The sequence below is a fragment of the Pantherophis guttatus genome, chromosome 7 (genome assembly GCF_059756535.1).
Source record: "Pantherophis guttatus breed Tessera chromosome 7, ASM5975653v1, whole genome shotgun sequence".
NCBI classification, from domain to species: Eukaryota; Metazoa; Chordata; class Lepidosauria; order Squamata; family Colubridae; genus Pantherophis; species Pantherophis guttatus.
In genome coordinates this window covers 81,594,112-81,610,202 of record NC_142069.1, presented here as the reverse complement: position 1 = coordinate 81,610,202, position 16,091 = coordinate 81,594,112, and the positions used below count along the sequence as shown (strand labels likewise).

At 42.3% G+C, this 16,091-nt stretch overlaps 1 protein-coding gene across 1 annotated transcript in view; it reads left to right on the top strand.

Annotated features, from left to right (window-relative positions):
* Positions 1–584: 584 nt before the first annotated feature.
* The window catches only part of LOC117678906 (protein mono-ADP-ribosyltransferase PARP12-like), a 34,835-nt gene continuing 19,328 nt past the window's right edge, over positions 585–16,091 (top strand). Inside the window, exons 1-4 of the mRNA XM_060684161.2 lie at positions 585–977; positions 8,417–8,549; positions 13,013–13,253; positions 14,258–14,377. Coding sequence (XP_060540144.2) covers positions 697–977; positions 8,417–8,549; positions 13,013–13,253; positions 14,258–14,377 — 775 coding nt within the window. The 5' untranslated portion in view covers positions 585–696. The remainder of the gene's footprint in view (positions 978–8,416; positions 8,550–13,012; positions 13,254–14,257; positions 14,378–16,091) is intronic.

Genomic DNA, 16,091 nt, shown 5'->3' with positions numbered 1-16,091 from the left:
TTTCCTCCTTCCCTTCTTTCCTTTCCTTTCCTCCCTCTCTCCCTTTCTTTTCTTTCCTCTCTCCCTCCCTCCCTTTTTTCTTTTCTTTCCTCCCTCCCTCCCTTCTTTCCTTTTCTTTCCTCCTTCCCTTCTTTCCTTTCCTTTCCTCCCTCCCTCCCTTTCTTTTCTTTCCTCTCTCCCTCCCTCCCTTTTTTCTTTTCTTTCCTCCCTCCCTCCCTTCTTTCCTTCCTTCTTCCTTTCCTTCCCTCCCTCCCTCCCTCCCTTCTTCTTTTAATACAGACTTTGTTTTTAACCCGAGATTGGAAATAAAACTGCCTTCCGGGAGGGGGTAGGGCAAGGGGTGAGGTCAGTCAGTGGCATCATCCCCGGGTCACGCGTGGACGGCTGCCTGCCCCTCCCTCCCTCCGAAGGAGAAGCTGCGGGAGGGCGCGCAACCCAGAAAGCAGCCTCTCGCGCGCACCGGTTTCCCCCCCTCCTCCTCCCCCCTCCTCCTCCTCCTTCTTCGAGAGGGCTATGACCCCGGCACGCTCCCCCCTCATCCTCCGGCCCTGTTTCACGCAGGCGCAGAGGCCTCTCCTCTCCCGGCCCCGCCCCTCCAGGCCCCGCCCCCTCCGGCCGCCCTTCGCTTTCGATTCCTGCGAGCGGCTCAGTGGCGGCGGCGGCGGCGGCCGGGCGGGCAGGCGAGGCGAGGCAGGGATGGCGGACCCGGCGGTGTGCAGCTACCTGTCCAAGGTGCTGTGTTCGCGGGGCGGCTGCGTGCGCCTCTCCGAGCTGCCCCAAGAGATGGGGCTGCCTATGAGCCAGCTGCGGCAGGTCCTGGAAGACGCCGGGCAGGCGCGCTTTCTGGTGGTCCGGAGAGGCGGCGATCAATGCGTGCTGGCCGTCTCGGCTGCCCGCCTCTGCGTCCGCCAGGTCTGCGTGGGCTGCGAGCGGCTGCACCTCTGCAAGCTGAACCTCCGCGGGAGATGCCGAGTCCAGTGAGTCGGGGCGACGGAAAAGCAAGCGGGCGCCTTTTGAAAGGGGGGGCGCTAGTCCTCATGACGCCTGGCTTAACTTGTGGCAAGTCGGGGTGGGGTGGGGGGGGAGGTTTTGGGCCATACAAAGGTGGGGGGGAGGACGAGAGGCAAAGTGGGGGAAGGTCGCCGTGGGATTAAGTGTTTTGGATCAACTAGATATGGGAAGGGAGGAAAAATACTAAGGGCGTAACAACAACAACCAAAAAAGGGTGAACATCGCTTAAGAAAAAAAAAAATGAAAACTTGAGTCCGTCTTTTTTTAACCGCAGCTGGAAGTCTGTTTTCTAAGCAACAACAAAAAAAACTTCAAAAAGTTGTCTTAAAAGTAATCAGAAAGCTGGCCCAACGTGCCAAGTCTTAATTCTGAAATAGTTTTGCTGTCCTTTCCTTGTTGTGGCTTTATTTAATTCGCAGTTTCCGCTTAATTTCATCTCCACTTGAGCCCCATCAGAGACCCATTGTTTTTCAGGACCTGTTGAACTCCTTTTGAGAAAGGAATCTCTCATATAAACCCCTCCATAAAATGGGCATTAATTCCTCATTTGATCCTAACTGGTTTCCACCTGTATCGCCTTAAAAACCCATTTTCCAAATCCAAACCCAAAACAAATCCCATCCGGGTCCTTGTCTGTGCTCTGAACATTTTGGGGTGGGGGGACAGTAATGACTTTCTGGAGAACATGTTGTGAATTAAAATAGTGCTGAATACACAAAAAGAATTTTTCCCCAGCCTGTGCTTGACCTTGTTTCCAAAGGAACAAGAATTTGGGTGGAAATCAAATTGTCAGCGGGTCTAAAAATTTGGGCTAAGAGTGAATGTAGTATTTTTTTTTCCTTTTTAATTTTAAATGTATTTTTTGTTTATTTATTTATGTGGCTGCCCATCTCATATGCATGATTGGGCATCTAACAATTCGAATACAGAACAGAGTTAAAAAAAAATTAGCCAAATGCCGCTTATAAAAATGGCCGACTTAAATCTTCGGATGGAGAATCGGATGGTCGGATTATTCACCCGATCAAAATGCGTGAAACAGTTCAGGGAAGTGGCTTATGATTTATTTTGAAGATCTCCCAAGTCGGTTTCCTGGAGATCTAGTGGCTTGAATGATGTACGCAGTTCTATAGATATTGTTCTTAAATACACCCATATATAGCAAGCGTATATTTACTTTCTGGGAAAGAGTAATGCAGCTTTTTCTGTGAGATTTAGAATTATATTCTAGAAGAGTCTTTCTCAGTCTTGGCAACTTTAAGAGGGATGGACTTCAACTCCCAGTCACCCCTCTCTTTATTTCTACAAATAATTCAGAATGGTGAACATATCCAACACATCTTCATCCTCCTATTTTCCCCACAACAACCCTGTGAGGTAGGTTGGGCTGAGAGAGAATGACTGGCCCGAAGTCACTCATTTGGATTTTCATGGCTAAAGCCGGATTAGAATTCAGAGCCTCCTGCATTCCATCCTGGTGCCTTAACCACTAGACCAAAATTACTCTTTAGACCATAGTTTGTGTGAATCTGACTTACATCCGGTGTGAATTTTTCAGTCCTGCTATGCACGACAGGCTTTAACTCATTGCCAAATAGATTTGCATTCTGGGATTTTTCACTAATGGTGGAAAATATATTTTCTGAATTCAGTTTGGTTACCCTCTGCATATTACAATATTTTTTTATTAGAGGGATTTAAAAAAAAAAAAAAAGGACAAACAGTACAGGATCAAGATACGGAAGTAATCTCCGGGGACTAGTCAAAAACCGAACAAATTCTACTGATTTTTACTAGGGGTGTTTCAAAATAGAAAGTGAAAATAAAATGCAAATTCAAGGAAGCTTCCCAATAGGTGTGTATGGTTGGTTTGAAGGTTGTTTGATCTCTTGAGTTTTTCATTATTTCAATCTGCAAAGGGGGAGGAAGATTGTTGTGGAAAAGCTGAGTCAGGAGATTCCTGACTCAGGAATCGAGAAAGGAAACCAAAAAGAAGGAAATCACCTTGGCTGGTGTTGGGCAGCATCAGATAGGAAAAAACGGGGTGAAAAGCCAACAGAGAAAAAGAGGCAGGCATGCCCAAATAATATAATATAATAATAGTCTTTGAAAAGAGGAAGTCTGATTTAATGATGTTATTATTGAGGAATATTGATGTTGCTATTGAGGTAAATTCGAAAAACAAAATGCCAGGACTTGAAGATCGAAGTTGAACACTTCTGGAAAAAAAGAAATCTGTTGTTATACGAATAATAATCAGAGACTTCAGAAAAATAACTAAAAAATTCCCTCGATATTTGGAAATTTTTAATTTATAGGACAGGAACATTCTTAATTTCACCCCCCAAAAAACCCCAACCCAAAACAAAACACTATTAGGATCTGCCCTATCTCCTTAATCGTCACCTTAATAATTCTGAGATCCTTGGTTAGGGACTTGAATTATGAGGCTCCTGCCAGTTTTGGATTGTGAATTTACCGTAACTGGAGATTCCTTATAATAATTCATTAAATTTTAATGCTACCTGACTCTCAAAGTAAACCCCTGGATTCCTTCTGCCTTGGTAAGGGCTCCGTTTGTATTTTATACACAATTTTTGTTCCTTGCCCTAAGAAGCATATCGTTTATTTTTTTCCTGAAAAACTAGGCAGGGTTTCTAAAAAAGCAGCATGCTTTTGGATGCTTCTAGATTTTGAGATTCTCTAAGGGGAGAGTGAGAATTTCACACATTCTGTGGGCTGGGAGGAATTTTGGAGTCTTCCACCGCAGTGTGGGAAACTTCTCCTGCAGCACCCTTATAGGATATAAAGGCTAGGAGGGGTCTCGTTGAGACCATCTAGTCCACTTTTCTTTCTAGAGTCAACTCCCTCTTCAGCCCTTTGAGGCTCCTCTCTAAAACCCTAGCTAACTTCTACTTTCCTAGGAAAATGACACAACCTATGCATGATCTTGGGGAGAGGAGAAGGGAGGCAGACTGCCAAGTTGCTGGCCTTGGAGATTGTAAATACAGAGCTAGAAGTAGAAGATACAGAGGCCAGAAGGGAGCTGGCAAGACAGTTTTAACCAGAGATCACTGCTGTATAATTTCAAGCCCTGAAAAGCAGGGTTATGAGTTGGGCTGATTTCTGAAGACCCCCAACCTTGAATGTACAGGATAGGGTCTTCAGAGGGGGGTGGGGTGTAATTGCAAAGGGTTAAAGATAGAATTGAAGCAAATGCAGTCGGGGGTAATAAACAGTAGTTGATTTAGGTCAAGAGTTTTTCAAGCTTGGCGGCTTTAAGATGGGTGGACTTCAACTCCCAGAATTCCCCAACCAACTGGGGAATTCTGGGAGTTGAAGTCCACCCATCTTAAAGCGGCCAAGCTTGAAAAACCCTGACATAAAGGCTGGCTGATTTCTTGGAGCAGAAACTCACAGGTATTAATACCACTCTATAAAGCCTTAGTAAGACCGCACCTAGAATCCTGCATCCAGTTTTGGTCACCACACTATAAAAAAAGATGTGGAGACTCTACAAAGAGTGCAGAGAAGAGCAACCAAGATGATTAGGGGACTGGAGGCTAAAACATACGATGAACGGTTGCAGGAACTGGGCATGGCTAGTCTAGTGAAGAGAAGGACCAGGGGAGACAGGATAGCAGTCTTCCAATATTTGAGGGGCTGCCACAGAGAGGAAGGGGTCAAGCTATTCTCCAAAGCACCTGAAGGCCAGACAAGGAATAATGGATGGAAACTGAACAAGGAGAAATTTAACCTAGAAATAAGGAGAAATTTTCTGACAGTGAGAACAATCAACCCATGGAACAGAAGTTGCCTCCAGAAGTTGTGGGAGCTTCATCACTGGAGGCTTCCAAGAAGAGACCGGACTGCCATCTGTCAGAAATGGTGTAGGGTCCTCCCTTGGCAGGGGGTTGGACTAGATGACCTACAAGGTCCCTTCCAACTGGCCAGTTTGGAGATTGAGGGAATAGAAAGAGAAAGCAGTGGATAATTTGGAAGGGCCAGGATCAAAGGAATTGCTGAAAAGTCATGGAAAAGCTAACAATTGTGGGGGCAAGTTGGGTGGGTAAGCACTTAGCTTGCAAAGGTCAGCCTTAACTTTGCTGCTCAAGCTAAATGGTGCCTGATGTCATTGTTTTAGCTCCACAGTTGGGGCTCCCACAATTTCCCCTTGCGACTAAAGGATCACCCTACCTAGCCCCTTTTAATCAGTTCAAAAGGATAAGGATGTTCTGTGCAAGTGGATTCGAAGGGCTGAGCGCCAATGAGCCAAGCCACCCAAAAAAAAAAAAAAAAATTGCCTTTGATTGTTTGCTGACATCACAAAACTGTATTAGTCACTGATCTTTCTTGCATGCCAGTTTACAGGTCTTCGGTTTCGATTTCCTTGTAAGCTACAGGAGGAAAGGTGGAGCATAACCTGATCTGACATCAGATAAACCCAGGCTGGTTCGGCTAACTGTGACTGGCCCTTCCCTTTGCTAGCCTCCTTCCAGAGATAGTTTGAGGGACTTTGAGGGTTACAGCATCCCACTTCCAAGCGCTGGGAGGCCGGCAGACCCCCAGTTAAAGCAGGATGCAGAAACTGAAAAATTTCTGCTTCGTCTGCCTGGGTCTTGCAAGAGTGTGAGCACAGAACATGTACAAGCATCACTCTGAAACAGACATCCAAGGGGCTTAACCATGATCGGAACCAGTATTAACCAGGAGAGAGAAAAAGCAGCATGAGTGGGTTAGTGGAGAATTTGCAAAATTTCACATTGAGCCATAAACTGCTTCACGGAGCTTTTGGTTTAAGAGGGTGAAAATAAATCTTCTCATTGGGATTTCTGTGTTATGGATCGTGGCTTACTGTGTTGTGTCTGAATGCAGGCAACACTGGCCATATCAAACCTCAGTTGAGCCTGAGCCCTAAAGATGTGGCATTCAGAACTGGAAGGAGGTGAAATTTAAGTTTGTGTTATTTTTCAGTCTAGGGACCTGGTGGCTCAGTGGCTAAGATGCTGAGTTTGTTGATCAGAAGGTTGGCAGTTCAGCGGTTCGAATCCCTAGTGCCGCGTAACGGAGTGAGCTCCCGTTACTTGTCCCAGCTTCTGCCAACCTAGCAGTTAGAAAGCACGTAAAAATCCAAGTAAAAAAATAGGGACCACCTTTGGTGGGAGGGTAACAGTGTTCCGTGAGCATTTGGCATTTAGTCATGCCAGCCACATGACCACGGAGATGTCGTTGGACAGCGCTGGCTCTTTGGCTTTGAAATGGAGATGAGCACCGCCCCCTAGAGTCGGGAACGACTATCACATATGTGCGAGGGGAACCTTTACCTTTTACCTTTATCATATTTTTTCAGTCTGCTCCATCAGGGTGTATAAAAATCGATTTTAAAAAAATCAAAATTGGATTTTTAAAATTTAAATTGGATTTTTAAAATTTTTATCCAATTTATTTTAATAAAATGCTTTTGGAGTAAAAATTATCTAGTTTTCTATTTAGGATGCATTAATAATTTAGTTTATTCAGCATGCAATGGAGCTTACTTATGTAGCACGAGGCTGTATATTCTGCAATATTGGGACTGTCGGTGAGTCAACGGCAGGTCAAAGGAGGAGCCGCTGTGGGACAGAGATGACAGTTGCTCTTTAAAAATTATGGTTTAAATCGAGTTGATTTAAATCAAGCCTTTTTACTAGTGATTTAAATCACGATTTAAATTGTGATTTAAATCGACTTGATTTAAATCAAATCTGTGTTCTATAGTGCTAAAAATGTAATTACTGTGTTTAACGAGTTGATTTAAATTAAGCCTTTTTACTAGTGATTTAAATCATGATTTAAATCGATTTGATTTAAATCAAATCTGTGTTCCATAGTGCTAAAAATGTAATTACTGTGTTTAACGAGTTGATTTAAATTAAGCCTTTTTACTAGTGATTTAAATCATGATTTAAATCAAATCTGTGTTCCATAGTGCTAAAAATGTAATTACTGTGTTTAACGAGTTGATTTAAATTAAGCCTTTTTACTAGTGATTTAAATCATGATTTAAATCAAATCTGTGTTCCATAGTGCTAAAAATGTAATTACCGTGTTTAACGGGTTGATTTAAATTAAGCCTTTTTACTAGTGATTTAAATCATGATTTAAATCAAATCTGTGTTCCATAGTGCTAAAAATGTAATTACCGTGTTTAACGAGTTGATTTAAATTAAGCCTTTTTACTAGTGATTTAAATCATGATTTAAATCAAATCTGTGTTCCATAGTGCTAAAAATGTAAATACCGTGTTTAATGAGTTGATTTAAATTAAGCCTTTTTACTAGTGATTTAAATTGACTTGATTTAAATCAAATCTGTGTTCCATAGTGCTAAAAATGTAACTACTGTGTTCTGCTAGTACAGGTAGTTCTTGACTTGCAACAGTTCATTTAGTGAGCATTCAGAGTTACAATGGCACTGAAAAAAGTGACTTGTTATGACCGATTTTCACGCTTATGACTGTTGCAGCATCCTCGGGGTCATTTGATCAAAATTCAAATGCTTGGCACCTGACTCATATTTATGACAGTTCCAGTGTGATTACCTTTTGTGACCTTCAGACCAGCAAAGTCAGTGTGGAAGCCAGATTCACTTAACAATTGCATGGTTCACTTAACAATGAAGGTCATAAAATGGGGCAAAATTCACTTAGCAACAACTTTGTGCTCAATTGTGGTCGTAAGTGGAGGACTACCTTTATGTATATGAAAATTAAGCACTTTTTCTCAGACTCTAAGGAATCCATTCACATTAAACTCATAACCTTATTCTATAGAATGTGCAAAAAATAAGGATGATACATATTTTTTGAAATACTCCCAGCTCTCTCCTCAACTGTGTTTGAATCACAGTTTAATGATGCAGTTTTAGCATCGAAAGGTAATGATGATTTGAATCCAGTGATTTCATGAAGAAATTTAAGTGAAAAAAAAGATATAGGGAAGATACAGTTCTGAAAATGTTTTCTGGCAATGACTCTACATGCTCAGGGTTTGAGGCAATTTTCTCACACATTGATCTGTTTCTCTTTAACAGTTAACTTGCAGAGTTGTTCCTAAATAAATGATTAATCATCACTATGTTTTAAAGTCCAGAAAGTTTTTTTCAAAGCTCAGTAAGTTTTGGTGGTGTGGATTTTTTTTTTTAAGGTGTGATTGTCACTGCTTCTTAGAGTAATACTTCCCAAGTTTTTCTGAGACTCAGTCCGTGATATTTATTTTCAGGGTGAAGTAACACTTCAGAGTTGAAAGGGAAAAATAGGCTTATGGAATATAAAGATATGGAATATAAAGAGCTTCCATAAATGCAGCTATAATTTTAAGAACTTTTGAGTCGTTTACTTACCTCTGTTTCTTTTATTCTCTTCTAGTGCTTGCAAGTATTCGCATGATATTTTCTCAGAAACTAACCGGCAAGTTTTGAAAAACCACGAACTCTCTGGCCTTAACGAAGAGGAATTGTGTGTTTTACTTTTACAAAACGACCCTTTTCTTATACCTGATGTAAGTTATGCCAAAGTATAGACCAGTTATTTGTTACAGAGCCACTGATCTGAGAGACCTTGGTTTTAGAATTGCTTTAGCAAGAATAGATCTTGTTGACTTAGGTCAGATAATCTACACTCCCCAGACTGCGGTTTCTGATATGAAAGACAAAATTCTTGCTCAAGATAAGGAGTTAGGGATGTTGTATAGACACAACATGTTATACAGACACAACATGTTTGAAGGTTATGCGTTATTTGTAGGATCCTATTTTTTCAATTTTTATAGCTGCCAATCCCAAGAGTCACTTAGAGATGGCTAATAAGTGTTAATACACAAACATGTTTGCATGGTCAATGAATATACAGTGTCAAAGTGTACGTCAAACTGATGGCTCCTAAGCACACACTACAATTGGTGTTTGCTAAGAGGCAAGTCCTTTTGAGTTCAAAAAAGTTCACATCCTGTAAAAGATAATAAAAAGGCAGTTTAAAAAATTCTCATGAATTTTTCATGGTATTATTCCTGCCCTGGAATAATACTGATAAAAAGCATGACTCTGCAATTTTCTTACAAACAGATTTAGGATTGAGTATTAAGGCTTCTGTTTCGAACACATTTGGAGATGCATCTATAAATGCAGTGGATTCCATGTTACCCCTTAACATTTCCCCAAACTCTCAAAGATTCCATGAAGGTTCCAAAGCTTGGTCCCACACATTTGGGAACTATATAAGTACCATATTTTTCAGACTATAAGACACACTTTTTTGTTTCCCAAAAGGGGGTGAAAATATCCATGCGTCTTATAGACTGAATATTGCTGAAACCCCATCCACCCACCGGCCCTTTTTTTTTTGGCCTCCGCACGTCCCGTTTTCAGGCCTTTTTCAGGCTTTTTTTCGGCCCATTTTCGAGGCTTTTTCTGTCCATTTTTGAAGCTTTCTTCAGCCTGTTTTCGAGGCTTTTTTTGGCTCATTATTGAGGCTTTTTTTGGCCCATTTTGAGGCTCTTTTTTTTTTTTACCTGCTTTTTTTGGAAAAAAGGGCCAAAAAAGCTTCCAAAATGGGCCAAAAAAACCCTCAAAAACAGGCAGAAAAAAGGCCCGTAAACAGGCTGGAAAAGGGCAGAAAAATGGCCTGAAAAAGGCCGAAAAAAGTCCCATAAACGGGGCGTGCAAAGGCCAAAAATTTGTTTTTGTTGTTTTCCTCTCCTAAATTATAGTCCAGTAGTCCGAAAAATACGGCAGTCTGTAGTCTACTAATGTAGGCAAATGAAGAAAGAGAAATTGTAGGAAATTGAACAAGAAATTTTAAAAAAAGAAGTTTAAGAGAATCAAATCCTACAGTTTGTTTGTTCAGGTTTACTTTCTCATTCGAAGACCAGCTTTGCATGTCATACTAAATCATGATTTAGTATCATCTCTCATCAGTTGGATCAGTGTTCTGTATCCTGATTTTTCTGCTTCAGATTTTTTTGGGTATCATTTGTACCATTTATCATTGTATCATTTAAGCTATTCCACCCTACTTTTATTTCACTGACAGATCTAAGTTAATACATATATTGAATATGTGCACATGGTCTTGTATCATCATTGAAGTTGGGTGGGTGATTTTGGATTTTTTATTCATGTGCTGTGTTCTATGTTCTGAGCCTAGCCTGATAATTTAAAAAGAGTTCATTGGAAAACTCTACCTATAGCAGTTGTGGCTTCTCCATTTCTGGGGCTTTTAACAAGAGGCTGGACAGTCTCCTCTAAGAATTGGTTTTCTTACACATTGCAGAGGGTTGGACCAGTTGACTTGACCAGGTCTAATTGTAGGGAGTAGATTGTAGTAAGAAAGACGACATTGATAAAGGCTGGCTGATTTCCTGGAGCAGAAACTCACAAGTACTAATACCACTCTATAAAGCCTTAGTAAGACCAGACCTAGAATCCTGCATCCAGTTTTGGTCACCACACTATAAAAAAATATGTGGAGACTCTAGAAAAAGTGCAGAGAAGAGCAACCAAGATGATTAGGGGACTGGAAGCTAAAACATATGATGGACGGTTGCAGGAACCAGGCATGGCTAGTCTAGTGAAGAGAAGGACCAGGGGAGACATGATAGCAGTCTTCCTATATTTGAGGGGCTGCCACAGAGAGGAGGGGGGTCATGCTATTTTCCAAGGCACCTGAAGGCCAGATAAGGAATAATGGATGGAAACTGAACAAGGAGAGATTCAACCTGGAAATAAGGAGAAATTTTCTGACAGAGAGAGCAATCAACTGGTGGAACAGAAGTTGCTTTCAGAAGTTGTGGGAGTTTCATCACTGGAGGCTTTCAAGAAGAGATTGGACTGCCATCTGTCAGAAATGGTGTAGGGTCTCCTGCTTTTGGCAGGGGGTTGGACTAGATGACCTACAAGATCCCTCCCAACTTTGTTAATCTGTAATACCTAGGCAAAAGGGGTCTAAAATATTTTTAAAATTCAGAATATCCATGGAAGGAGCTCCGACAGACACCTCCCTAATTCAGTGAAGTATAAGGAAGGGAGGAAGCCCTGCACAATCATTCTTGCAAGATTCTGCTGTTTGTACCCAATCTCAATACAGGTTATCCTCAACATACAACCAGTCGTTTAGGGACCAATTGAAGTTATGACTGACCTACCTGGGTGGTACTTACAATCGGGATTTGAAATTCTGGGAGCCATGCATTTCGGTGCAGTGATGTGACCGCATGTCGTATGCTTGGCAGCCAACATGCCGAAGGTCACTTGACTGCATTTTACGATGGGTTTTATCAAAAACCAGCATTTACTTTAAGGACTACCTGTAAGTAGTTTCAGGTTTCTTGCGAAGTTGATTTCATAGTCTGGTTTACCAACTGGTTAACCCTTTCCGTGATGTCCCATTGCCTGGAGGCGATACGGGCCTGGATGGGCAGAAACAGACTCAAACTCAATCCCTCCAAAACTGAGTGGCTGTGGATGCCGGCATCTCGGGTTTCAGAGGCCCCATCACTTTTGATAGATGGGGAAAAACTTGCACCCGTTGATAGGACTTGCAACTTGGGTGTCCTCCTGGATGCTCGGCTGTCCCCAGAAGACCATCTAATGGCCGTGACCAGGGGGGCCTTCACACAGGTTCGCCTGGTGCGCCAGTTGCGCCCTTTCCTGGACCGAGATGACCTTCGCACAGTCACTCATGCCCTGGTTACTTCCCGCTTGGATTACTGCAATTCCCTCTACATGGGCCTGCCCCTGAGATGCACCCGGAGACTCCAGCTGATCCAGAATGCAGCTGCACGGGTTGTTACGGGAGCCCCTCGTTACTCCCATATAACACCCCTCCTGCGTGAGCTGCATTGATTACCAGTGGTTCTCCGGGTCCGCTTCAAGGTGCTAGTTCTCACCTATAAGGCCCTACATGACTTAGGTCCGGGATATTTGCAGGACCTTCTGCCTGCCTGCCTCCCACCTTCCTGTTCGCTCACATAGGGCCGCTCTCCTCAGGGTTCCGACGGCGAGCCAATGTCACCTTGCTGTGCCCAGGGGTAGGGCGTTCTCTGTGGGTGCTCCCACCCTCTGGAATGAATTACCTACCGAGCTCCGGACGGCTCCTGATCTCCGCTCCTTCCGTCGGAACCTGAAGACTTGGCTGTTCAAACAAATAGGCTGATTCCGGGTTTTATTATTTACTATTAGTTAGTTATTTGGTTTAAAATGGGATTTTATTGTACTTGTTTCTTAACTGTGTTCGCCGCCCTGAGTCCTTCGGGAGAATGGCGTCATATAAATACATGTAATAAATAAATAATAAATAAACTGGAACTGACATCCATTCTCAGATTCTATGAAAGAATGATAAAACCCTTTTAAAAGGCATCAAACCTCCACAACCTTGACATCTGGACAGATCTGAACAGAATATGGGAATTATTCTGTTCTAATTCTGGAATATGGGTGGACTTTTGCCGTAGTTTGTTTGTTTGTTTTAAATAAGGAAGCATACTTTTCTATATATGAATAAGTGAAATGCAGAGCCCTTAGTTCCTAAACAGGTCAAAATAAACAAATTGTATTATTTAAACCTAGGCCAACATTTCTGGGAATTTGAGCCGAGGTGGCACAGTGGTTAGAGTGCAGTACTGCAGGCTACTTCTGCTGCCTGCCGGCTGCCTGCAATTTGGCAGTTCAAATCTCACCAGGCTCAAGGTTGACTCAGCCTTCCATCCTTCCGAGGTGGGTAAAATGAGGACCCAGATTGTTTGGGGTAATATGCTGACTCTGTACACCGCTTAGAGAGGGCTGTAAAAGCACTATGAAGCGGTATATAAGTCTTAAGTGCTATTGCTAAGTGCTATTAATTAGGTAAGGCTAAGTTAGCATCTCAAAACAGGTGTCCACAATGTTAATGCCCAGAATGTTTTCCTGCTTTCTGTGCAATCCCAAATGGAGGAATATTGGTGTCTACCTGTTTTTCTCTTTTTAGGTGTGCGGTGCCTATAACAAAGGGGGAGGGAGCTGCACTCTGAAAGAGAATTGCTCCCGGCTTCACATTTGCCGCTACTTTCTCAAAGGAGAATGCCGATTCCCCCATTGCAAGAGGTCTCACAATCTTCTGGACTCCCATCCTACGAGTCTGCTGATCTCCGAAGGCCTGGATCAAGATACAATTTGGAACATCCAAGCCATTTGTGATGCCAGGATTGCTGCCTTCATGAATGACCTTAGTGAGCATTTTACACACACTTGCAAGCTTCTCATAGGCTGCTTCCTATTTCAGAACCCCTCTTTTCTCATTCCCTTGTTGAAACTCCCTCCCTCCCTTGATAATTTTTCTGAAAGGTTTTTAAAGGAAGTTAAACCTAATACAAAAATAGAGGAAAATAAAATAAAAGAGAAAGCTAAAAGGGCAAAAAAGAAAAATAGAAGAGAAAAAGAAAGGGGGGGGGGAAACTTGCCTCCAGAAGTTGTGAATGCTCCAACACTGGACGTTTTTAGGAAGATGTTGGATAACCATTTGTCTGAAGTGGTGTAAGGTTTCCTGCCTAGGCAGGGGGTTGGACTAGAAGACCTCCAATGTTCCTTCCAACTCTTGTTATTCTATTTCTATTGTGACTTCCAATCTTCATAGCAGTTCTACAAACAATTATAAATTTATAATTTTTTTACGATGTAAAAAGATGTTGAGACTCTAGAAAGAGTGCAGAGAAGAGCAACAGAGATGATTAGGGGAGGACTGGAGGCTAAAACATATGAAGAACGGTTGCAGGAACTGGGTATATCTAGTTTAATGAAGAGAAGGACTAGGGGAGACGTGATAGCTGTGTTCCAATATCTCAGGGGCTGCCACAAAGAAGAGGGAGTCAAGCTATTCTCCAAAGCCCCTGAGGGCAGGACAAGAAGCAATGGGTGGAAACTAATCAAGGGGAGAAGCAACTTAGAACTAAGAAGAAATTTCCTGACAGTGAGAACAATTAATCAGTGGAACAACTTGCCTCCAGAAGTTGTGAATGCTCCAACGCTGGAAGTTTTGAAGAAGATGTTGGATAACCATTTGTCTGGAGCAGTGTAGGGTTTCCTGCCTAAGCAGAGGGTTGGACTAGAAGACCTCCAAGGTCCCTTCCAACTCTGTTACTCTATTCTATTCTATTTATTCCCTATGTATGAGTACAGCATATTTATTTCTATAATCTGTTTAATCAACAAAACCATCTCCTCTCCACTCTTGTAGGAACCCCAAATTGTGCGGCTGCAGCAGAGAAAGAATACTTAAACATGCGTCCAAAAACTGAGAGACATCCGGTACCTTTTAACGCAAATAATTTTGTGAAAATAGATCAGCCTGACCAAGGTAAGCCAATTTTTTTTTTAGCTCCTTTGGCTGTTGGGGACCAGGGCTGGATATCAGTAGGGCCAGTTTACAACAAAGTGCACACTTCTGTATTTTGTATTCATCTATATCCATGATGGCGAACCTATGGCACATGTGCCAGAGGTGGCACTCAGTGGGCCCTGCGCACCATTGCCAGCTGCTCTTCCAGGTTTCGTCATGCGCATGCGTGCCGGCCAGCTGCTCTGTTCCGACACGTGTGCATGCTCCAATTTCAGCACTCGGTGCTGAAAAGATTAGCCAGCTATATAGATCAGTGTTTCTCAACGTTGGCAACTTGGAAGATATGCTGGCTGGAAGTTGAACTCCACACATCTTCAAGTTGCCCACATTGAGAAATACTTCTCTGATTTGATAGGTTGAGAAATTTTATGAGACAGAGGGTTAAGGCATCCTACACAGGGGTGAAATGCTCCCGGTTCGGACCGGATCGCCTGATCCGGTAGCAATGGTGGTAGCAAAAGAACCGGTAGCAAAAATCCCTGGCCCCCCCCAAGCCCAGCTGAGCTGCACGATCATCAGAGGCTTTTTTTTTTACTTTTAAAAGCATTTTTTCTACAACTTTCTCCGCCGAAAAAATGCTTTTAAAAGTAAAAAAAAAGCCTCTGATGATTGCGCGGCTCAGCTGGGATCTCAGAGGCTTTTCAAAGCATTTTTTTAACCACCTCTTCCGCTGAAGAGGTTGCAGAAAAAAGTGCTTTAAAAAAGTCTGACGATCCCAGCTGAGTTGCCTGATCGTCAGAGAGACTTTTCAAAGCATTTTTTTCCTGCAACCTCTTCAACGGAAGAGGTGGTTTAAAAAAATGCTTTGAAAAGGCTCTGACGATCCCAGCTGTGTTCCTGATCGGCAGAGGCTTTTCAAAGCATTTTTTTTGCATTTGCAGAAAAAATGCTTTGAAAAGTTAAAATAAAAAAAAAAAAGTTGGCCACACCCACCCAGTCACATTACCCCACCACCACCACCACCAAGCCACGCCCACAGAACCGGTAGTAACAAATTTTACATTTCACCCCTGATCCTACACCACATTACTTTTGCTTCATTAGATGTATACAGGTAATCCTTGTAAGAGGAACAACTGACTTAACCACCAGTTGTTTAGTGACTGTTGGAAATTACAATGGACCCAAAGAAGAGGACTTATGATCCGGTTCCAGAGTTCTGGTGGTTGCCATGTGCATTCTGCAGTCATGTGACTGAATTTTGGGCACTTAGCAACCTGGCCTCATTTCTGTGACAACATTTTACAACAGCTTGGCTGGAAAACTTACTGTTTTCAGCAAAACCGCACCTGTAACAAGCCGTGGGTTTGCTTAATCAACATGGTGTTTGTTTAATGACCGCCACAAAACAGGTAGTAACTGACCCATTTTACTTCTGTCATGACTTATGACTGTAATGGGCAGCCTCTATTATGGTCATAACTCAAGGACTCTGTAAAAAAAATAATAATAAGCAAAAAGGATCCTAGGACAGGAAGTTGAATGTGAGGAGGTTAAGAAAGATGGGTAGGTTAATAAATACCTTATTTATTTATTTATTTATTTATTTATTTATTTATTTATTTATTTATTTATTTATTTATTTATTTTTCAGATTTCTATACCGCCCTTCTCCTTCCGGACTCAGGGCGGTGAACAGCCAAATATAAAACATTCGTACACAAAAGTTAAA